This window comes from Gastrolobium bilobum, unplaced genomic scaffold (genome assembly GCF_033153095.1).
Source record: "Gastrolobium bilobum isolate Gb01-03AN ecotype WA unplaced genomic scaffold, APGP_CSIRO_Gbil_v1 utg1221, whole genome shotgun sequence".
NCBI lineage: Eukaryota > Viridiplantae > Streptophyta > Magnoliopsida > Fabales > Fabaceae > Gastrolobium > Gastrolobium bilobum.
Window position 1 is genome coordinate 2,035,878 of NW_026897257.1, and position 24,048 is coordinate 2,059,925.

The window sequence follows — 24,048 nt, forward strand, 5'->3', positions numbered from 1 at the left end:
GTAGAAAAGTAGTCACGTTATTTGATCACAATCACTAGTTTAAAAATAATACACTTTTCTCTTTCTTATCTCATCATAAATGAGTAATTATGATCAAATAAAATAACATGACCACATATTCTTCGACTCTGTCACCGCTTCCTATTTCCTTTTTTTTTTTTAATGTTCACCGAAAGCTGTGCACTTCTACTGCCAACACCTAAACATGCTTGCGTACAATACATGTACAACACAATCCCAACGAACACTGTCACTTGTCACCAAAATTCTCCCTTCTCTCTCTCTCTTTCTCTTAACCTCAAATCACACGCGTCTTTCACTGTTTTTCACACGATCTAGCTGCATTCATTCTTTTCTAACGAGCCTTGAAGCTTTTGACATTCTCTGAGCGAACATTACTACAGCTTTATTACTTTACCAACCGTAATCTAAACTTCACTGTCCTTTCCTCTTTCCTTTCATCAGAGACAAATACACACCCTCCCTTTTGTTTTCACTTTCGCTATAAATTCGTGTTCTCCCTGTAGCAAAATCTATATGCACTAAAATGCATAGGAGGGAGAGGTCGATGCGAGAAGGCTCATGCCCACAAAGGAGAAGAACCCCTTCTTTCTCCTCCACTCTCCTCGACACCATTTACCGTTCCATCGACGAATCAAAAACCGATCTTGATGAGGATCAACAACTGGGTCTCTACAATCAAACCACCCACACGTCCCAACACAGCTATTTGAACCACAACCATGGTGTTTACTCTGAAAAAGGTGGTAAAAAGAGGATGAATCTTCGCCGAGCCGTGATGATAGAAGATTGGATGGAGAAGCAGAGCTCCAATAGTTCTCAATTCTTTAACTCAAGTTCAAGCTCCTCGGAATGTAGCTCCGGGGGAGTGTTTTCCTCTTCAGAAACAGACTCAACCTTCAAGAAACAAGTATCAAGACCCAAAATTGAGAGGCCCCAGAAGCATATGAACAAGGATCATAGGAATTCAGAAAAGCAAGAGCAACAGAAGCCACAGCGGGAGGGTGGTTTTACAAGGAACAAGTTGAGGGCGTTGAAAATTTATGGTGAATTGAATCAGAAAGTGAAGCAACCCATTTCACCAGGGAGTCGAATAGCTAGCTTCCTTAGCTCTATATTCAGCTATGAGAATGTGAAGAAAGCGAAAATGTGTTACGTTGGGGCTGTAGAAGATGTTAGTTTTGAGCATAAATCCAAGTCCCCATGTTTCTCTTCCTCGGCTTCTTCCTTTTCAAGGAGGTCTTGTATGAGCAAAACACCCTCTTCAGATAAAAAAAAGTCCACCAATGGCGTCAAAAGGTCTGTGAGATTTTACCCCGTTAGCATAATCCTTGGTGAGGATTCTGAACAACCATCTTGCTACAAATATATTTATGAGAGTGAACCAAGTTTGTTGCCATTGTCTAGTAGTGTTCGAAAGATTACAAGAAATTCTTCAATAAAGGAGCTGAAGAACACTGTTTTGGTAAAAGAAAATGGAGCTGAAGCAGCAGCACGTGATTTTATAAAGGGTTACCGAAATTCTGGTAAGGGTGAGTTTGATTTTAGAGGTTTTTATGAGGATGACGAAGATGATGCTCTGAGTTATTCAAGTTCAGACTTGTTTGAGCTGGATCACCTTATTGGAGCTGCAAGGTACCAAGAAGAGCTTCCAGTTTATGAAACTACCAATTTAGAAACAAATAAGGCCATTGCTAAGGGTCTGCATTTGTAGTCTAGTTCCCTTTAATTAAAAAAAAAAAAAAAAAAAAAAAAAACATTAACTGTAATTATATCCATAGTTTGTGGAACTCAAATTAAAAAATATTCATTGTAATTCGTTTTTTGAAGGAGTTTTATTATAAGCGACCCTTAATCTTCATCTTTGTTTCATAGTTGAGATGCTGATATAGGCTTTATGAATGCTAGGAGTTAAAGCTTAAAAGAGTTTGGGTTTAATTGGATGCCCGTGTGTGTTAGAGAGGGAGAGGGAGAGAGAGAGAGAGATAGCTGGAAGCACTGAAGTAGGAACCTCACGTTCACTCACACAATTTGTCAAAGCAAATTGAAAGAGAAATGAAAAGTAGAAAAGCAGATTCAATTTTTTTTTGCTACCCGATGAAAATGAAAAGTTAAAAAAGCTTGTGCTTTTCCACTGGCTTAGCACATGGCCTCAGTGAGACATAGTAAAAATCTCCCCCACTTTAACGTCATAGAACATTTAAATAAATGATTACAACTCACAACCTTTTTGCCCGTTAATTTTAAATTCTCAATTACAGTGTGACTTTGAACTTATATTCTTAGTTGTAAAGCCAAAATTGAAGCTAATTGATCAGATCAAACATACGTAACAGATAAATGATTAGGAATTGGAGAAGTCAACATAAGGTACAATGGTAGGATGATATGATCAGGCATAATAATAGCTTGGATCCAAACTTACTTTTCACGCCATATTAAAGTAAAATGCAGTGATAAAACCTATTTTCCACAGATGATAACATGAGACACCAGTGGCCACCATGGTTGACCAAAACACCTTCCTCCAATGATCCTTTTAGGGGGTGTTTAGTTAAGGTGGATTTTTTTTTACAAGAAAAATGTAATTAACAGGGATCGGTAGGAAAAATGAGTTAGGTGAAAAAGTTAAAATTTTTTTGTTTGTTTGGGCCAAATATTACTAGACAAATTGATTAAAGTTTTTGAAATTTATGTTTAGTTGAGAATAAAATATTGATGAGTAAATGGTATAAAATTACAAAAGTAACTCCATAATAATTTTTTAATATTAAAACAAGTGGCCATGCATATGACAACGCAACACAAAAATAACCTCATAATAATTTTGGTCTACTTTTGGTTGTCCATGTTTCCATTTAGCCGGCTAAATGAAAAATACCATGCCCAACTTGTCTTTCACAACAGTGAATTATGCTTGCCTTCCAGGACCTTTTCTAAATTGCTATGCAAATACAACGGATGGGAAATATTTTGAAACTATGTACCAAACATGGATGTCATAAATTGCCAATATCATATGCATGCATAGGAAACTATCCCAAAGTTTTGAACCAAACGCCTCCTAAAGTAAAGGATTATAAATGAAAAGCCAACAAAGAAAACTCATTTATTTACAACCAAAATTTAAGACAGTAAACAGACAGAAGCTAATATATTAAAGGGATCATTGGATGTCATTTCAGTCGTTCTATATGCCATCATTGCCTTATTCCTTATCAATCTTGCATTATGAAAGCTTCAGTAAGGAAGTTATTAAGAATTTACATAGAAATCATTTTTTAAAACATGATTATTCGAGTTTAATAATAAAGTAAAAACACTCCAACCAACCAATTACACAACACATATATATTGCCAGTGAGCAGAATTGAGATGTTTCTCACCAACCAAGCACAACCTTGCCAAGTGCTATCCAAGGATCATAAATGCTTTGCAAAATAATGTGGAAGCAGCATCACATTATCGCTGAAGCCAAGGACCACATACCAGCTATGTGCCTGCATACACATATATGATTCCTTTGGCATTTTGTTGCAAATGAAGGGGTGCATACAGCATACTTTAGCAACTTGGCCTACCCATGGTCTGCAAAATCAGATATGTTTAGGTTTTTTTTTTAATTATATATTATTATTATTCTGTTTATGGCTTAATTTGAAGGTTGTAATAATCACAACAATTCGATATACAATGAATATTTGATTTTGCTTCTAGTTCAATGTATCAATTAGCACCCGAAGAGGGATATAATTTAATTGCTGGTTTCGATATTTTCTTACGTTGAAAGTTATTTTTGTATTATAAAAGTAATTCTGTTACTTTTAATACCTATATCGGTATGTTTTTTAAAAAAAAAATACCAATATAGGTTCTATATTTTTAATAAAAATTTTAAAACGATTCTTATAATTTATATTTTTTTAATATTCTTTATATTTAAAGGTTCCTGTACTGTTGTTACTGGTTTCAAATACTTAATTACAAAAGTTTATAATAAGTAGGAATTTAATTGAAAACTTGGTTAAATTATGGAATTTATTCAAAAATATAAAACTTCATTAAAATTTCTTAATACCGACTTACCTGAAAAGTAATTATATCATAAGTAATGTTTAGCTTCATTTAGCTAATAGTAATTTGGGTACCTCAATATCAAATATTCAAAACTATTTTTAAGGAAATAATTATTAATATAAAACCAAAACTTTTAAAAAAAATAAAAAAATCCTTAAAAAAATTATATATTGATTCCTGAAAATGCACTGTATTATTTACCATTGTTTGGCTTCTACAAATTGACCTTATCTTTTGTAAAAAAATAATTCTTTTGGGTAGATAACAATCGATATTATAAATCTAACTGGTCTGACTAATCCGATTTTGAACTTGAGTTTTTTTTAAGATAAGGTATTACATAATTGTTTGGTTATTTTAAAAATTTATTTTGTAAGAAATACTCATCAGATTCTAATTGATATTTTTTTTTTCATTTTTATTTGGTATAGAATTATTAAGATTGGCATTTCATATGATTTGGCGACTGGAAATTATTGGAAGAGTTTGGAACAAGTACGCAAGAACATTCCAAGTGAAAGAAATTTAATGATAAAAAACAAAATAATAATCAGTTGGTACAACAGTTATTTGGAACAGTGACTAAAGTGTCACTGTTGGCAAAAAAAAATTATCAGACTGCCACGCTAATAGTAAATTTTGTCAAAATGTCACGTGACATATTTCACTACACAGTGTAACAAAATATGCCACGTGATATTTTGACAAAATTTGCCGTTGACGTGACAGACTCGTAATTTTTTTTTCCAACAACGTGACAAAATGGTCACTGTGGACGGTGTCCTTAGGCTGCCTAGTTCCTTAAGCCAAATAATAGCTTGTTAGAATGGAGATATATAATATTTTAAAAAGTAGAAAAATATAATAAATAATCAAATTTATCTACACCTATAAAGTTTTATTGAAACACGTGCGCACGTGTGATTCTCAGTGCTGTGTTTTATATCTTATTTTGCAGTAATATAAATTAACAATGTATAAAATCTTAGCATTCATCAGCAGCTCCTTTTATAAGAGCATTTTTTTTAAATTAAATCTATTTATTTTTCTTCAAAAATTCCTTAAAATAGAATTTGGTTATATGCTTTTTTAATACAAAGTTTTTTTTTTTGATAACATTTTTAATACAAAGTTAGTTAATAAAAAAAGGGGCACAAAGTACAATTGGGCACTAAAGGTTAGTCCGTTATCATGAAAGGCCAGAGATCTTATGGATTTCCATAGCCCAAAATTGTTGATGGGTGAGAAAGAAGCCCAGCACCAGGCCCAGGCCCGTGGAAAGAAGATTGCTTTGTTGATTCGTTGGTTTAACGCTTACAGCGTAACAAAGCTGGACGAGTCGATGAAAAGCATTGTCATCAATTCCTAAACCCACAAGCTTCTCAATCTCGTTTGATTCGAACCTACGAAATTAACGTTCACTTTTGATTCGATTTCTGTTGTTTCGGGCACCATGAGCTTCATCTTTGGAAAGAGAAAAACACCCGCAGGTTTCTTAATTTCCTCTTACTCAACTATCTCAGAACATTGATTTCAGGAAAAATAAAAATGTCTAAATCTTTGTGTCTCTCTCTCTTCATATATACATTCACAAATTTTGATAGGGTCCATCTATTTAATAGCTATAGAGAAAGATAGACAAAAAAAATTATATTGCACAATTTTAGGTTGATATGGTGGTACTCACTTTGATATTTACAAGTTGATGCACTCTTTATTGATTTCCTTGTAAGTGATTGTAAAGTTGTGACTTTCAGAACTTCTGCGGGAAAACAAGAGAATGTTGGACAAATCAATTAGAGAAATAGAACGAGAGAGACAGGGTTTACAGTCACAAGAGAAGAAACTGATTTTGGAGATAAAGAAAAGTGCCAAACAAGGCCAGATGGTATGGTATTGGTGACTGTGTTTTCATAGTATTAGTTGCCTCTTTTACTTTAGTTTTTGGTTGTAGCATTGCCTGTACTAGCTTAGCTGTTCTTTATTGCAGATCTATAACACCCTCCTCTGCTCTCTAAGGTGGAGGAGTGGAGTTGGCATTTGCTGCTCATCTCCTTTTTATTAGTCGCCGACGGTATGCTGATGTTGGCTGCTCAGCCAATACTGTTGTGCATATTCTTACCATTTTTATGTACTCTGCTGTGTTTTTGTCGCCATCAATATTTGTGGTTGGAGAAATTGTTCTCCTTGTGTTTGTGTTATGATAGGGTCTTCTAACTCCAGACAAAGAAAATCTTACAGAACACACGATTGAGGGATGTAAAATGGAAGCTTGTATAATTGATATGGAATAAATTACAGAGTAATAGTCTCGTGCTATCCAAGCAACACAATAACCGAAAGGAACAGAGAAACAGAAACAGGAAATTGACAGAACAGAAATGAAATGGAAATGATGATGAGTGGCAATTTGAGAGGCTCCATACTCTCCCAAATCCCAATTCCAAAATCCAAACAATGCTTCGCGATACCTTCCTTCAGCACTCATCCTCCCTCTTAACTAACTCCTACCAGCACCTAATTCTGTTAGGGGTCATTTTGGGAAATATTTGCTGACTCGGCAATGGACCAAACCCTCCTATTTTTATAGACTTTTATATGCTTGGCCGTATCATGTTATAATAACCAAGATATATATATCCACATTAATGCTAGGGATTAAACTTTTGTGATTGTTGCTCTCTCCTCAAATAACTGCTTTTCTAGTGCTATTGCAGGCTCAAAACTATCCACTTATTTTCCAAAATGGCATCTGTGAATTACAATTGTTGAACTAGTGACTTTCATAGTCATAGCATCCGACTCCCCAAGAAAGAAAGCAATAGAACAGAAGTGTTCAAGTTTACATTGCTGTGGAATATGATATCCTTTTTCATCAAATTTAGGGTTTCTTTAATGTGTTGAACACTCCATTCTTATCTTTACAAAATTGTGCTGTTCAATTTTCACTTATTTAAACAACTTGTAAGCAAATAAAACTGACATTTTATTGCAGAGGCACTGAATTTGTCTTTCTCTGGCAAGTATTGGAAAGTACTATCATTTTAAAATGTGTAATTTTAACTACATGTTCATGTGAGCTGTTTGAAACTAGCTTGTACATGAGGAACTCTTTTTTTGTTGGATATAAGCAAGCTGTTGTATTTCTATGACATACCTGATTTGCCAGTAATTCCGTATTTATGCTCATCAATGGTATATGTTTAACTCTTGATTTAGCTGTTAAGGTGGGTGATATGTTTTACTGATACTGTGTTTTATTTCATGAAATATTTTTCAGGGAGCTGTTAGAGTGATGGCAAAAGATCTAATTAGAACAAGGCATCAGATTGAAAAGTTTTATAAGCTGAAATCACAGCTCCAGGGTGTTTCACTCAGAATTCAAGTATGTTAATGGTGGTATAATTGTATCAGTTGGTTTTAGAAGCATATGATCATCATAAGATTGTAATTCTGTTCTAAAGCTCATTGTATTTCGTTGTCCTTGGAAAATGATTGACCGGCTTTTATTAAATACCTGCAAAAATTTGATCATGACTCATGCGTTTACCTTATATGAGTGCTAAAACCTGGTTTCTTTTGTATTACAATTGTTCAGACTTTGAAATCAACACAAGCAATGGGCGAGGCAATGAAAGGTGTGACTAAGGCAATGGGACAGATGAATAGGCAGATGAACTTGCCATCTTTGCAGAAAATCATGCAAGAGTTTGAGAGACAGAATGAGAAGATGGAATTGGTTACTGAGGTAATGGGAGATGCAATAGATGATGCTATGGAAGGGGATGAGGAAGAAGAAGAAACAGAAGAACTAGTAAACCAGGTTCTTGATGAGATTGGAATTGACATAAACCAAGAGGTATATTAATCCCTTGATACCCATTCCACTTCTTTTTTCAGCTGACATTAAATGACCTAATCACTATAATAATTTCTAACGAGTTCTGATTTGATGCCACAGCTTTTGAATGCACCATCAACGGCTGTTGCTGCCCCAGCTGCAAAGACTAAGGTGCCTCAAGTTGAAACTACTGGGAATGATGACGCTGGAATAGATAGTGATTTACAGGCAAGGTTAGACAATTTAAGAAAAATGTAATCTTCATTCTGATATAGGGACTCCAGTTTTATTGGAAAAACTGGAGCTCATTTTTACCATGTAGTATAATTAAGAAGTTGTTCGAACTCATCATTATGAATAAAATGGATTTAAAGAAAGAGAAAAAATTCTCATTGTTCTGTCAGTGTTGATCTGTGTGCGTCCTTTTTGCTTACATTTATGGGACCGAAATTTGATCTTACGTCCTTTTCCAAACTATTCAAACTCCTCAGCAGTAGTCTAACTCAGTGCCTGAATGGTGCTTATTTGGAACATTTTACATGTAGTAAACTATTAGGAGATTATATTTTTGCAGCTGCTTTACTTGCAGCAATTAAATATTTACCATATATATATATTTGAAAGCATTAAATGCGACGAACCATAACCATACAAAGGATGAAAGCATTAAATGTGAGGAATCATAACCATACACCTGTCGTTGCTATATGTAAAGCAGCTGCAGAAATGATTTTACCTAACTATTATATCCATGTAGATTATGAAGTAATGTGCATTGATTTTCTTTATGCATCAAGTTCAGCACGGAATGATACTTGCATGCCAGAATTCGATCCACAAACAGCATGCCAACTTTGTATTTTGATGGCTCAAACTTAAGTTTTAAATTTTTTTACTTATAAAATAAAAAATAATTTTAACTGTTGAGGTATGTATATTTTTTTTAAAAGTATTAATGATCTCGGTCATATGCACTGCACCTAATCATAATTTTTTCACATCTTAATTAACTAATATTTAAATATGGGGGGAACAATTGATCACTTTACACTATTCTCACATTTTCTAATTAATCAATGTTCAAAATATGTTATTAGTAGATAAATTAATTTTAATAAATTGTTACGCAATAACTGAGTTATTATTAATTAAGGGTGTGTACGGCAATTATTATGTTCTCTAGTCATGTGACTAAAGAGAAATAATTCAATTTTTTTTTTTGGTAAATAAAATAATTTATTTTTTTACTTATGTGTTTAGGAAGAGTTTGTAGGAATAACCCAATTTATTTAGAGAGAATATGTATTTAATAAATAGTGTATATTTAATCATGATTACATATTTTACGATGTATGCATTTAATAAATATTATGTAAAAGAAAAAATAAATTAATTCTTATTTTTTATCTATTTGTGTTTTTGGTTTATTAATTCATTCTGGAACAAAAATAACAAAAATAGCTTTATCAAATATTATTTCTAACCATTTTTGTTAATCCAGACAAAAAGTATTTTTTTTTTAAATATTGTCATGTACAATCTAAATTTACAAGTGAAAAAAAGTTGTACCAAATAACATTTTAACTAGGGGTGTTAACGGGCCGAACCGAGTCGAGCTTTGGTCTTAAAAGACTAAGCCTGTGTTTAAATGGGTCAATCTTACCAAGCCAGTTACCTGTTATGAATATAATTATCGGCATGTGGCCTGTATTATTTACAAAAAATAAAAACCTGATTTAGCCTATTAAAAAAAATAAGACAACAAAAATTTATCCAAACAAAATATACAATCAACATCACTAGTAATTCCATAAATATTCATAAATTCAATGTATATCAAAAAAGCATAATATAGAAAAAAATCATTCAAAAAATCTATTTAACTAATAAAATAGGAGTGCAATGGATTGAGAGAGGGCTATTACAAATAGTATAAATAATAAAGATAAAAATAAAAATTAATATACTAGGTTAGTTTGAGAGACTCCAAGACCGAGTTTTGAATTGGAGCTTGAGGTCTTTTTACTAAACAAGCTTTTGTACAAGTCTAAGTCTGGTTCCAACAACCAATATTAAGCATGTAAGCTTAGGCCTTCACGAACCGAGTCAAAGGCCCCTCACTCGTTTATTACCTCTAATTTTAACAACATAAGTTGTTATCATAAAAAATAAAATTGGAGCCTTGATGTTTTAGCTGAGTATGACTTGTTCTGTTTTATTATATTTTAATTATTGTTGTCCTGTCCTCGAGATTTAATTATCTGGATTCAGTATGCCAAGCAAAATTTTTAGGATACAAGAATAAATTGACGCCTGGCATATTCTCTCATACAAGAATAAATCCTTAGTTTCTTTTCCTTTTATATTCAATTTATCCCTACGATGTGGTCTTCAGAAAATAAATAAATGTATAAACCTTACAATGCATTCGAAAAGAATACCCAAATTTTCTTTGCAAATTACACATAATAATAATGTTACTGACAATAATCTCCCGTGTCCGTTTACAACTTTACATAATTTGGCTTGCAAAAAAATCTCTTCTGACTAGATCATGATTGAAGTTTAAAATTTCTGCTTAGTTTGGAAAATTTGCCACCGGATTTTACTACATCTCAAATTGTTTCGAATTTGGATCTTCTTATGTTTTCTCAAAGGAAAAAACACGACGGTTTAAGATTTAAATGCGCCTCAAAAGCTACACACTGGAATGGTGCCACCTCCATACCAATCAGAATCAGTAGGCAAATGCAGTAAACCTATAACAAATAAAATCAAAACCTGAAAAAAAAAAAAATTACAAAAACATATGGACACGTGTTAAACCAAATGAGTGGCCTATACTCAACCAATGAAATTAGGAATACTGAAACTAAATTAAGAATTAATTGAAAAATTATTTAAAGATGTGACAACGTATAATTAGATGAGGATAAAACTTCTATAACGGGAGTTTATCCTTCACTTTAAAAGAATACTTTTCATTACATAGTAATATAATTTTACAATAATAATGAATCAAAATTAGATTATTTTTTATTACTAAAAATAATTTGAAATCCATATTAACGTATAAATAAATCAATTTAGCATATAACTTAATTTATAACGAAAAGTTAAAGTAATTAGCAGTACTCAACCTCTTTTGTCACGTAACCTCATCATCACAAACAAGGTATCCAAAGCTGGGTGTTTTCTGTTTCTGTTCCTTATTGAGAACGTTGTTAAGGACTAGTACCCACACCACTCCCAAGTATCAAACTGAGACACCACGGCGACGAGAATTCTCCGGTGGGAAATGGTGACAGAATGGCCCAACAGGTGTTCGACAAATTGGGCAATCGAAGTGAGAGCAAAGCCACATGTCTATACAAGGAGCGTGGAATGAGTGCTTGCACTGTGGTAGCTTCCTCACTTCTTCCCCTTCTTCAAAAATAGATAAGCAAACTGGGCATTCATAATCATCCCCACCACCTTCTTTTCCTGCTTCTTTCTTATACTTGAAACTTGACAGAAAGTCTCTTTGTGAGTTCTCAATGACCACCTCAACAATCCCATTTGGCCCTTCAGCCTGTGATTGCGTACTATGGCCCGAACTGCACCGTTTCACGATGAAGTAGTTGTATAGGCCTAATGCTATGGCTGCACCTCCCACCACTACTAGGCCATAGTATAACATGGGCATGCTGGACTTATCTGAGGAAGATGGAGAAGAAGGAGGGGGTGACACTCTGAAGGGGCTTTCAAAATCACCCATTTCGGATTTTTGGTGCGAAATAGGCAGAGAAAATTAAGAGAAGAACAAGATGGATAATATATTGTAGAACACTAGACATCAAAGCAAATCCCATCTATTAGCTATAGCCTAGATGATACAATTATAGACAGTTTTTTTTATTATTACATTAAATTAATGTATAGTAGTTAATCTAAATGCCGTGGTGGTCAAGTTGTCATTGAAGAGAATATAACATTTTTCAAGTCATCATAAAATATGTCATGTGATGTTTATTCTATTGTTTTGGGATATGAGAAGACAAAGGAATGTATAAAAATATTATGACTATAGAGAGATAGTAAACAAAGATTGATGAGAACGACTATAATTCTAGATAAGGCTGCTGTCACTCTTGCACATTCTTTCTCATTACCTGCGGGTTATGTAATACTCTCTAATCAATAAATAAAACCAGTTTTTGTATCCATTGAGAGAGCAGAAATGTTTTTATTCATCAGTGAATTGAGCTATGGTTCTACATTCCTTTTTATAATGTCTATTAACAACTGGGAAGTGTTGATAAATATATGGAAGAGAATTTCTCTTTTTTCTTTTTTCTTCTTTTACTTCTTTTTTGTTTTCAATGAAGAGTTAGAAGGCAGTGCATTTGAGTTGCAGAAAATGTCTCTTCCGATAAAAATTTTAACGGGCATTCAAGATATGAAATTACTAAAGACAACAAAAGCGGGCATGTGTTTTATTTTCCACACAAAACATAATTGCAAAAACAGCAAACAATGGCTCTTTTTATTCCTGTTTTTAAAAACAGTTTTTTAATTTTTCAGAATAAAAAACAAAAAAATTTGTTTGATAAGGTCTATTTTGTTAAAAAAAAATTAAAAACTGTAATTTTTTTTTTTTTTAGAATCAAATTTGGAGAACATATTTTAGTTTTTAACTTTCAAAACAAAAAAAACACAGAAAATAATTGTTTCCATAATTAATCTACAAAACAATTTTAAGAACAAAAAAATCGAAACACAATCAAACAGGCCCATGTATCTATTTTTCTTTTTCTTTTTTTTGGTGAGCAATGCCTCTATTTTCTACATATCAAATGATAGAGAATTTATGCATTGCCCTAACATTATAACTAACAACCTCCTATCTTCATAAACTTTCATTCATTAGAAACAAGTTTGAGAATTTTCTTTTCCCAAAAATTTGGATCCAATATATATATATATATAAAAGATTTAACCCCAAAGTCCAAACACCAAACAGATGTTGTACAAGTTTTAATTAGAAATTTTGCTCATCAATGTTAATCCCTCTGTCAACTGTCAAGGCCCGGCGTGGCATGACATTCCTTTCGGGGAGAATTGTATGAAGAATGACGGATTTGGCTATTTCATTGAAAATGTTTTACAATTCAGGTCGCACTAGAAAATGATAAATTAATTTAAGCAATAATTTACTTCCTGTTAGCTAACATTTTTCTTTCAACGTTAAATGTGGATGAATAAATAACAAGGACTGTAAGAAAATTATTAGTTAAATTAATTTATCTTATCATTAAATTTTCAACATGCTGACTATTTTGCTCATCCTCTCAACTTTGTAAGGAGGGAAAATGAATAGTGAAATGAAATTTTATGGCTACGACAGATTCCGGAGGGGTCGAGCCATCGGCACAGCCAAATCGAGCTCGTAGACAGAGTACAAGTTCAACTAAATTTTGGCTATAATGAAACAGTCTTCTACTAAGCACACTGTTATAAAAATTGGATCGATTTAGCCAGATTGACTCGAAAATCGATGAATCTGTAATATAATTGGTCCAATTTTTATATTGGACCGATTATGTAATAGACCCAGTGCGACCTGGTGCAATCCAATTGATTTTTGTAAAAACCAATGACCTGATCTGTTCAACCGCTGATCCGACCCGATTCATAAAAAAAACCTAATTTGTTCTCACTAATTTGTTCTTATCAATTGAATAATCTGTTACTTATTTGACTTATATAAATTATGTACTTAGAAGTTACAACACTAATATTATTTTGAGATATCGTTTACTGAACTTGAAATACCAGTATCATAAGTATTACATGTTTGACTGATCTTTTGTTGGATAATAATATGTGATTTATTATTTTTTATATTAAAATATATGAAATTAATATATATTTTTTCAAATATGTAAGTATATTTATAAATTTTTTAATATAAATTATAAATTTATCGGGTCATACGATGCAATTGACCTCGACCACATCAATAAGTTTAATAACATTAACCCAAATACTTGCAGACATTAGACAACTAAATTTCAGCCCAAAAAAAAGTGAAACTTGCGGTGGAAACCCAATCGAGGGAATAAATCTTCGGTGTTACTGTTGCATTTAAATTCAGTGCATCCCACAAATAAGAGTATTACACATCAGAGGAGAGAGAGAAAATTTAACAAAGGAAAGAGAATTTTGACTGACATGTAATGCTCTCATTTGTGAGATATACTGAATCTTTGATGCCACGGTAGCACCAAAGATTTATTCGAATCGAGTACCTCATATTATATTTTGTACGCAATAGGTGGTGATTGGACAAATAAGATAACCTTATCCATCGATTCCCTATGGAGAAGCTGCCACGTCAGACATAGGCAAATATGCCAAACATTTCCACCTCTCATTCTCCCCGTCGCCACAACCTTTTATCTCAAAAACATATACGCACCATATCCATTTTTCCTCACTCTTCAAAGAAGTTTCACCCAACTAAGCAATTAGCAGGAGAAGCAGAACCAGGGGGAAAAGGAATGGCTTCAACTTCGGCAGTTTCTATGGCTGTGCCACTAACTTATACCACCAGCCAGAAGAGGGCGGTGCCCAGTTCTGAGGCATTCTTCAAGGCACCATTGCCTCTACGGTCTTCAAAGGCTGTTTCAGCATCAAAATCCAATGGAAGGTTTCAAGTGAGGGCCTCCATGAAAGAGAAAGTTGTGACGGGGCTGACGGCAGCTGCATTGACAGCTTCAATGATGGTTCCGGATGCAGCTGAAGCTGCTGTTTCGCCTTCTCTCAAGAACTTCTTGCTCAGCATCGTGGCTGGTGGGGTTGTCGCTGCAGCCATTGTTGGTGCCGTCATCGGCGTCGCCAATTTCGATCCTGTCAAGCGAAGCTGAGGAAATTCCGAGGCCCTGCGGGGATTTTTAGACTTCCTCTCATCATTGATATGCAATGTATCTGTATTGTTCTTCGGTAATGAACTCTCTGTTATGTGTAATATATGACTCTTCAGCTCCACTTGAGGAGAAGCTTTCCAATTCTTACAATTTTCATTTTGGCGCATCATATAAACAAATTGCTTACATGTTTTTACTGCAAGATAGGTAACTTTTTGAAACAATCAACTAAAAGGACGTTCTGACATGTAAAGTAAGAACGTAGCGGACAAAAAATTAGAACAGATCGGAGAGAAGGAAGAATTGTACTTAAATATGAACCACATAGATGCCATTGATGTATGAGCTTACACTGCAAAACGATCACTTTTAAGATATTATAGAACTGTGAGATATTAAGGCATATCCACCAATATATGAAACAGAGTAAAACTTAAAACTTGAATTAATATCTAAATCTAGATTTTGTAATGGGCATACAAGATGACACGTTAACTCACAACCACTAATGACCGATTCTGTATTAAAATTTACACTAATAGTTATAGACGTGGTTCAACGAATGAAGAAAGATGCGGAAACCAAATTACAGTTACTGCCTACTAAACATTGAAACTGAATCAAGCATGTATCCACTCTCCGAAGAATAATTCACTTTATCAGCCTTAACTACTGTAATCTTCACCCTCTGTTCATCACCATACAATTCCTCTTTGATTTTCAGCCTGAAGACAAATTGGTTGAAGAGCCTACTCTTGATTATTCCTCCAAACTTCTCATCATCCTGCTGTTCATACTTCAACAAGTATATCTCCTTTGCGGAGTAACCCAAAATCTCTTCCCCTGATTCCTGGAAAGCAGTAACCCAAGTTACTCCAGTATGATCCAGAATTTGAGCTTGAAGAAGATATCGGTAATCACACTCCTCAAACTCTTGGTTGCATCTATCACATTGCCATCTTGTATTTCCTGACCTAGTCACTTTCTTATTGCACTGTCGATCTCCAATCATCATAGGGCAAGCGGTGTAACAAAACGTATCTGTCTTGATGAAAGATATGGTTGCTCTCACTGTTATCCAATCTGGCTTATCTGACCGCCCCAGACCTTCATCCTTGATCTGAGACACAGTTTTACGTACATCATTCATAGGTCCTCCAGGTACAATGTCCTTAGAAATGGACAGAGAAGCAGAATCTTTTCCCACTCGATCAAACCAGCCCCTTAAGCTACATGCCTCAGGAAAATCTGGATTTACGAAAAGCTGTGTAGCAGAAATAGTCCCTATAGATTTCCCACTAAAGTCATTGACCTTCCCAGCTTTGACTGCCAGAATAGGGAAAAAGCCAGCATCCACCCTCTCTTGCAACTTTTGCCCTTCCCTGTTGCAAAATTCACCCCAAAGGGTTAGCTCAACACTCTTGCCAGAACAGTCCTTTAGATTCAAAACTCTTCTCTGAGTTTCCATTCCATTCTTCCTCAAGATGGGAACTGATGGATTCACAGATGTCACAACCCCAATAACATCTAGAATGGAGTTGCTGTCAACATTCTCAATATCACTGATAGGCCTAAAGGAGAATTGCTGTCTAGGTATAGAACCATCTTCGTCCGGGCAAAGTTCAACAGTTGATGTCAATTCCAAAAAGATTTCCCATTCATTCTTCAAATGGTTGAAGTTCTTCTGTGCAGGTTTCAAGCTACCTTTGGATATCAAGTAAACTCTACCAACCTCGATTGCATCATAGAAGTGATCAACAACTGCATTAAAGCAGGTTACTCGTATTTCACCTCCATCAGAATCAAGGAGATCAAATGAGAGGACCTTCCCATCTCCCCGACCATTATTATAGCGGCGTAGATCCCCCTTTGCAGTTACCCTTGCCTTGATGGCCCACCGACCTTGATAAGGATTTAAAGCAGCTATTGGAATAATACGTGTTGGGGCCTCATTTTTCACAATTGCACCATGGCTTTTGTAAACTGGAGGCGGTTGGTATGGTGGTTGAACAGTTGGCCGGAAATTCTGCACATTACAACTTGTATTTCGAGCTGTAAGGTGATAATTATTACTCCTGGATGAGTTCTGCGTATTGTTATTAGGTAATGCTTCCTGAGTTGGTAAATCAGATTCCACAAATGACTTTGGATTTCCAATGATATTGCACTCTAGTATTATAGTTTCCATGCTGAGCACCACAACAATCCTGTACAAGGAAGGCCACCGTCACCATGAGAGGCAGTTTAAGTATATGAATTAATTTTATAGGAAAAACCTATTGTTGAAGAGGCTAGGTTCCTTCTGTAACAAGTTTTTGACTCTTTAGCATCCGAAGAAGCACTTCAACAACCAATGTTAAGGTTTTGCCAATATATAATGAGATTGAATTTTTTTCTATCTCCCAAATATGAACTGACCTGTTTCTGAGGTGGTTCTCCCCAATTATGAAACAAATCAGAAAAGAAGCTAAAGGAATGCTGAGAAATTATGTGAAAAACTGCAAATGTTTTGTCACATTGCTTTTGAAATTATTGTTTCTTTTTGGCGAAGATACCTAAAATTCAAGTATATTTTAGAGTTATCAGGGATTAGAAATGCATAAGATGCCTTCGATGACGAATGCATCTTCACTGGGAATATCTTCCCCAACAAGATTTGACTCTCGCCAAAATCTAAATGTCCTTCTACTTATCCAAAATGAAGCCAAGTTTTGCTTCGAGAAGTAAGATCAATCATTCGACAAATCTAACGGAATTATTTAAAATAATACCAACCTCTTCGAACCGAAGAGCACATTATTATTGAAACCATACCGATGTAAATGTAATTAGTATCTGAATTTAAACCAGATTAATATTCCAATCCCGGAGAAATTAGATTTTCCATTGAAATTCATAATCACAACCGTATTAATTTGATTATTTTCCACATGGAGATTTCTCCTTAAACGCGTGATATATTGAATCATGATTGCAGCAATCAAACATGAAACTAGGTGTAGGAACGAGAAACTGACTTGCGGTTCTGAATAGGACTGCAAATATACTCGATCAGCTGAACAATGGAACCTTTCTTAACTCGTTCGGTTTTGACTCGGCCGTTGAGCTGAGTCGCGAGCATGGCTTGCTGAGAGTAAACGGCATCGGAAAGCAAAATTCGGTACCTCTCCTGCTGCTTACTATTCGAAATCAACTTGATATCCAGAACCTGCACCAACGGCTTCGAGTTCATGTCGCCGGCCACTATCGCCGGGATCGCGTTCGGTGTCAGATTCACCGACATACTCCGATTCTGAAACAAGAGAGAGAGAGAGAGAGAGAGAGAGAGAGAGAGAGAGAGAGAGAGAGAGAGAGAGAGAGAGAGAGATTTTGGAGGGAGTCTAGGAATGAGATCAATTCAGGAACCGCCAGGGCATTCGAAATGAAAAGCAATGACTTGACGAGCCGAGCCGGCTCTTATAGGGCCGGCCAACCTTTTGGGCCGGGCCGGACCGCTCTATTTTGTTGTATAAAGATAAATTAGTTTACATTTATCAAAAGCATATGGTATTTGTATATAAAGTTGTCTTTATATAAAGACAATTATATTCATAAAAAAAAAAGTTGTCTTTTTTGTGTGCAAAATATATTTTATTGTTGACTCGATGAATTAATAAAAATACATCTTTTAATTAAATTTGAATCAAAAGATACTAAAATCATAAATATGCATTTTTGAGTTTTACAATTAATAAACATTTTCTGGTTTGATGTTGGTCATTTTAAATGACATAAATTGTGTCAGGAGAGAGATAGACACAAAGAATGAAAATCATTAGAGAGAAAGTGGTTGATTTTTTTTTTTAATTTAAATTTTAAATAAAAAATTATTATATGTCTATCTCTCTTAAAATGATATAAATTTATATCATTTAAAATCACAAATTTTTCCCTTTCTTAATATAATCACCGTTGAACGAAACCATAATCGGTGTTGGATCTGCAACCAAAAATGGTCCTGTTTCCATTTGAATGCAAGAAAGAGAAAATGAAATACAGAAAGACATAATATAATCGGTGAAGAGAGAAAACACATATGAAATTGGAAATCAAAATCGATAGAAAATGATAGTTTTCGGGGGGGAAAAGGAAAGAAATAGTTTACTCAAAATTATGATCCCACGATCCATTTCATTGATACAATGCTTCGATTGAACGAAGAACAGTATTCAAATGTTGACGGTATGTTTCAATAAAACGTATGTTTCAACCGGACCAACTAGTTTGTCCTAGGGGATTTTATTCCCAGATTAAGCACTTAAGCACCGTAGTGATTTTTATTTCATGTGTATACTTTTTCTCTGTCCGCATTTATATTTCTTTTTCATGTGCTAGAATAAAATTGAACCTAGAGTATTTTTGCAAGTAACTACCACCTGCTTGATTAGTGGACTGTTATTTCTCGTTATTAAAGGCATCGGGAACCCAAAGAACAATTAACTTATTAGTCATTCCGAATTACAAAAACTAATAGCAAATTAACTTAGTGGTTTAGGTTGTGAAGATTTAAATTAGCGCATTCACATGCAATTAGGCACAGAGGGGGATAGTGATGATGTACTTTTTTGAAGGGAAAATAAAACAAAAGACGAGTTTCGTTACCGATTGGCAGGTGAAACTTCAATGAGATATGATCTTTGTACCAAACCATCCGATATAGAATAACTGAAACGCAACGTTGTAACGTTTACGGGTCACCTAACAGAAATGAGGTCAACGTTGTAAAGTTGATAGATATTGTTAAAGTGTGCAACTTTTAAAACTCTGAATGAGTGTCTTTCTGAAGCCTCAACTCAATGGAGTTTAATTTTATAAAAGAATGAGAGAGAGGAAAAGGAAAGGATGATCACATATTAAAAATTATCGTCAAATTATTATAAAGAGTCATTTGGCCATAATCAAACATTTCCGGCATGGGGCGTGGATTATTATAGTTGGATTACTGTAATTGGGTCCAACCAATGATGTAGATATCTACAAGTTCCATTATTATTAAAAATAGCTTTCATTGGGCAAACTAGAGTTGAACTCCTTTCCAACCTATTTGCTGGAAGTGCAAGGAACAAAGGGAGAGAAAAGCAAAAGTAGATTCCCACCCCACATGTTATGTACTACACAATGTCTAATTTGTCTTGGCTTGGATAGAGACCAAATCCATTTTTTATGTTATATTCTAGCCCTTGATTATTTCCTCAAACATAACATGCGTAAGTATTTGACAATGCTTCCTACGAGTACTAGGGATCTTTTCTTTTTCTGGATTAGATTTGGGTTAATATAGCGTGTTATCCAATTATTAGCCGCTGATAAAGCTTAACAACTTTGAATCACCCGGTAAATTATTATCATTTAGTCGTCTCCCCCATTTGGTCATGAAATGAGTCATTTCTATTGTTGATATTAGCGTCTCATCTTTTGTACACAAGTTAATTATAATGTAAAAAGCCGTTAGTCCATGAATTCATAGTGTGAGATAAGAATTCCAAATCTTTCATGAACGTTTGTAAGAAAGTTACTCTTGCAGTCACATTTTCGACAAAGACTTTTGTTTCTATAGAACAAATAAGCTTGGAAAGTCACATCCTATTTTGCACTCGCTTGAGAGTAGCTACAGCATCTTGTATACGAAGTAATTGTATTTCATTATCTGATATATTCATGTTATGTAAATATAAAATATAAAATATAAAATTTATAAGTGGCAGTCCAAAAAAGTTGAGGTCATGGACAAACAATGGTCAAACAATTATCACAAAGAAATAAAAATAAAAAATGATGATCTTACAATTTTATCTAGATCTGAGTGAGTTAATTATGAACGGAGAGGATTGACAAAGGAAGCAATCTACCCAGGAGGGAAAGATCCACTGCTTCAATGTGCAAAATCTAAACCAGAAACAGGCCATCGTCAGCAATCACTCATGTGGGCCTCTCTTCTAAGATCAGGAAATTAGGCTGCCATAAATTGGGTCCACCAACAAAGACATCTGCGCAATCAGAGAGAGAGAGAGAGAAATACAACACAGGGAATTATCAACTAGAAGGTTGTCATATAGGACATGTATTGCAAAAAGACAATAAAAAGTAGGGAGGGAAATTGTAAAGTAAAAGAGAAAGAACCTTAGTAGTAAGTAAGGGATAAGCATGGAGAAGTTCAGTTCAATCCCAAAAGAGGACCTTTGGGCCCTTGTCATGTTGTTGGGGGTCACTATTTACACATATCTGCCTCTGATGACTGTAGTGCTTTCTTTCGAGCTGATATAGAATACTTTTATTTCCCGGCCAATACCAGTCATAGGATATAAGAAAATATAAAAAAAATAGTCAAAAGCTCATCATCCTTTGTCTGAGATTCTGTTCTTGTGGTGGTGAAGGATCGGGAACCAAAAAGATTTTATCTAAATTCTAAAGCTGCTTTCTTCCATCTGTTTCAGAGCATCTTCACACATATGTATGCAGTTTTCAGTTCTCAGTTGTCAAACCCACAGACAAACACATGAACAGAAAAACTGGGTATAGTTTTCTTGGTAAAGAAGCGCTGGCTACATGGGAACAAGCCTAAAACAGTATCTGCAACCCCTTTCAACATTCAGTTCTTAGGTAAAGTGAGAACCAGTATCAACATTTTGGGTTGAAGTTGCATAGGGAATAAAGTTGCATTGGGTTGAGTTCCCATCAAAACTGGATAGGCGAAAGTCCTCATGAAAAAGAATGACTGGCAAAAATTTATTTAGACCCCTTAGTCCTTTTTGACGAGCAGAAACTCAAGAAAAGTTTATCAAAGCTAAAAGACCTTATCTTTTGCAACTACCTCATCATAGAAAAAACAGATAAACGGAAAAATAGAAAAGCCCATTACATTATAATGTTCAAATTCAAAGGGAGAAATAATCACATCGACAGGGAAAGAAAAGGCATGTTCATTTACCCTTTGAACTACGGTAGCATGATTAAATTAGTAACACAAACATGTTTGATTTCTGTTAGAGCCACAGTTACAAGGTTATAATGAGAGGAATTCTGGAAAATAATTTTTTTTATTTATTTGAAATGTAAGCAATAACTATGAGCTAGAGAGAGTTTGGTAATACAAGAGAGCTTCAGCTACAGAACCTAATCTTGTCCTACCCCTCAGCACAATTGTGATGTCGTGCTTCTCCACCAAACAAAAAGAAAAAAAGAAAAAAAGAAAAGAAAGATAAGGGAGAAAAATAAAGAAAAGAAAAAAAGAAAACAAACACCCTAAGCAGGCCTGTGTCGCTTGTGGCCGGCTTTCCCGTCTGATTTCACAGCGCCGCTGGAATCCCCCTCGGAAGAAACTTCCATGGATTTGGTAAAGGAACTTGAAAGATCAGCATAAAGATCAACCACTCTTCTGATGTTGTTGTTTAGCTCCCTAATAAGGCCAACATTCCTGCTGAGGTTGTCAGGGACCTTAGATTCATGATTCTGGTTTATCTCGTTGATAAGTACCCTGTTCTGATCCAAGATATTCTGGACTTGAACAAAGCTTTTCTGAAATGTCTGCAAGATCTTGCTATCAATTTGGGTACCATTGCCAAGACCAGAGAATGTGTCACCCTCCATTTTTTTTTTTCTTATTCTAGAGCTTAATCAAGTCAGAATCAGCCCTGCATCTTGAGCGAAAAATAAGGAGATGAGAAGAAAGATCAAAAGATGTGAAAGATTGAAAGTGATTTAAAAATAATTTTTTTTAATTTATCCATAATCATATCCTCCTATGTGTACCTGCCTGCACTAACCAAAACACAGAGACAAAACATTAGCAGTTTTGGAATTGTTTAAGGCAATGGGCAGATGAGACAAGTTCTGTAGTAGGAATCATGACCACCATGAATTCCTTTTCCAGAGGAATCAGATTATAAGCATGAATTATTATTAATATAGTTACAGTCCTTATAATTTTTATTATTATTATTATTATTGATGGTGTAATTTATTTTTTAAATGATGAGATGGGAAAAAGCAGATCCCATTTCCATAAAAGGAACCTTTTTTAATGTACTCAGGAAATACCTACCTAAAGCACAGAGTTCCAAAAAGGAATCTCAAAGACCAAAAAAGAAAAGAACAGTCAATGATGCAGAGGAGATGAGGCTACGAAGGTAGCAGTACTACCGCAGAGACAGTATCATTAACCCTTTTAAAGCAAAATTACGAAAAAAATAAAAGTAAGTAACCGTCCAAAAGTTTCAATACGATTGTCCAAATTCCGCTAACATACATATATTATGCATACATAGAATAAAACCAAAAACCCATTTAATAATCTCAGATTGGCAATACTTAAAATTCAGAAAAATCCGAAAATAACACATAAATATCAGAAATTAAAATGTTCGAACCGTACTTGGAAAACTTGCAGCAGCAAAAATTCCTTATAGGTAGAAAACAGAAATTGGTCAAAGAAAAACAAAAGAACCCATTTGAGTTTGTCGATTCCGACGCATCTCAAAACCCACTAAAATTGCAATTTCAGAGATCTCCTGAGAATATTTTATTGGACGAGGAAGAAGAAGAACGCAAAAGAATGAAAACAGTATTGAAAGGGGGTAAAATACGGAGCTGATAAAACCAATGTCTCGGTGAACGGAGATCAAGGAACCCATCAGTTAACAGTGGAGGAAACTCCAGATAGAAACAAAGACTAGAAAACAAAATTCACATTTTATCAAACAATAACATGTTTTATCTTTCTTTTTTTTATTTTTTTTTTATTTTGGGTTGCAAATATTCATATAAAAAATAAATTAAATAACAGATTGAAAAGGTTTATTAATAATAAAATATAATTATTAGTATGAATGAAAAACCGTACCTTGAAAATCTGGAACATTATATTCAGGTAGAAGAGACAGAGATTGAAAGAGGGAGACGAGGGATTCCCGAGGAGCAGTGAACAATAAAGATCGCCGATTGAATCGAATCTGCGGAGCAAAGGGTCTGTCCTGTGAATTCAGAGAGAGAGAGAGAGAGAGAGAGAGAAAACAGAGAATATGTAGATTTGACAGTCCCGCTCGGACCCCTTGTGTCTTAATATTTAGCACTATTCCATAATAAATATCCACCTGTTTTGTTATTTTTTTTATTTTGAGAGTAAACACTATTTTTAGTCTTGGCAATATCTACAAAATCTTTTTT

At 34.4% G+C, this 24,048-nt stretch overlaps 5 protein-coding genes across 8 annotated transcripts; 3 read left to right on the forward strand and 2 right to left on the reverse strand.

Annotated features, from left to right (window-relative positions):
* The first annotated feature begins 547 nt into the window (after positions 1 to 547).
* LOC133305477 (protein BIG GRAIN 1-like A) lies at positions 548 to 1,735 on the forward strand. The gene has a single exon (XM_061505712.1). It carries the CDS (start codon positions 548 to 550, stop codon positions 1,733 to 1,735), a length of 1,188 nt encoding a protein of 395 aa, XP_061361696.1.
* A 3,699-nt stretch (positions 1,736 to 5,434) lies between these two features.
* Positions 5,435 to 8,326, forward strand: LOC133305396 (vacuolar protein sorting-associated protein 2 homolog 1-like). The gene is made up of 5 exons (XM_061505610.1): positions 5,435 to 5,588; positions 5,856 to 5,986; positions 7,379 to 7,483; positions 7,697 to 7,957; positions 8,060 to 8,326. Exons 1-5 carry the CDS (start codon positions 5,552 to 5,554, stop codon positions 8,195 to 8,197), a joined length of 672 nt encoding a protein of 223 aa, XP_061361594.1. The 5' UTR covers positions 5,435 to 5,551; the 3' UTR covers positions 8,198 to 8,326.
* A 6,004-nt stretch (positions 8,327 to 14,330) lies between these two features.
* On the forward strand, positions 14,331 to 14,968 carry LOC133305381 (uncharacterized). The gene has a single exon (XM_061505591.1). The coding sequence runs from the start codon at positions 14,332 to 14,334 to the stop codon at positions 14,845 to 14,847; it is 516 nt and encodes a 171-aa protein (XP_061361575.1). The 5' UTR covers position 14,331; the 3' UTR covers positions 14,848 to 14,968.
* A 110-nt stretch (positions 14,969 to 15,078) lies between these two features.
* On the reverse strand, positions 15,079 to 18,143 carry LOC133305380 (replication protein A 70 kDa DNA-binding subunit A-like). The gene is made up of 2 exons (XM_061505590.1): positions 17,865 to 18,143; positions 15,079 to 17,054 (listed from the first exon to the last, which is right to left on the reverse strand). Exons 1-2 carry the CDS (start codon positions 18,128 to 18,130, stop codon positions 15,440 to 15,442), a joined length of 1,881 nt encoding a protein of 626 aa, XP_061361574.1. The 5' UTR covers positions 18,131 to 18,143; the 3' UTR covers positions 15,079 to 15,439.
* Positions 18,144 to 21,902: 3,759 nt separating this feature from the next.
* Positions 21,903 to 23,920, reverse strand: LOC133305417 (protein ELF4-LIKE 3). Of its 4 annotated transcripts, none has more exons than XM_061505636.1 (2): positions 23,726 to 23,920; positions 21,903 to 22,517 (listed from the first exon to the last, which is right to left on the reverse strand). In XM_061505636.1, exon 2 carries the CDS (start codon positions 22,471 to 22,473, stop codon positions 22,129 to 22,131), a length of 345 nt encoding a protein of 114 aa, XP_061361620.1. In that variant the 5' UTR covers positions 22,474 to 22,517; positions 23,726 to 23,920; the 3' UTR covers positions 21,903 to 22,128. The 4 variants fall into 4 exon arrangements, with proteins under 4 accessions (XP_061361620.1, XP_061361621.1, XP_061361623.1 ...); XM_061505637.1 differs by having other exon boundaries at positions 21,903 to 22,523; XM_061505639.1 differs by lacking the exon at positions 23,726 to 23,920 and adding an exon at positions 23,258 to 23,654.
* Positions 23,921 to 24,048: the final 128 nt, after the last annotated feature.

Bases quoted from the DNA above. Each gene is read 5' to 3' on its own strand.
- LOC133305417 (XM_061505636.1), bottom strand. From the start codon at position 22,473: ATGGAGGGTGACACATTCTCTGGTCTTGGCAATGGTACCCAAATTGAT.
- LOC133305380 (XM_061505590.1), bottom strand. From the start codon at position 18,130: ATGTCGGTGAATCTGACACCGAACGCGATCCCGGCGATAGTGGCCGGC. The intron at 17,055-17,864 runs GTCAGTTTCTCG...TTCCTTGTACAG, and splicing joins AGTCCTATTCAGAACCGCAA to GATTGTTGTGGTGCTCAGCA.
- LOC133305396 (XM_061505610.1), top strand. From the start codon at position 5,552: ATGAGCTTCATCTTTGGAAAGAGAAAAACACCCGCAG. The intron at 7,484-7,696 runs GTATGTTAATGG...ACAATTGTTCAG, and splicing joins GTGTTTCACTCAGAATTCAA to ACTTTGAAATCAACACAAGC. The intron at 7,958-8,059 runs GTATATTAATCC...TTGATGCCACAG, and splicing joins GAATTGACATAAACCAAGAG to CTTTTGAATGCACCATCAAC.
- LOC133305381 (XM_061505591.1), top strand. From the start codon at position 14,332: ATGCCAAACATTTCCACCTCTCATTCTCCCCGTCGCCACAACCTTTTA.
- LOC133305477 (XM_061505712.1), top strand. From the start codon at position 548: ATGCATAGGAGGGAGAGGTCGATGCGAGAAGGCTCATGCCCACAAAGG.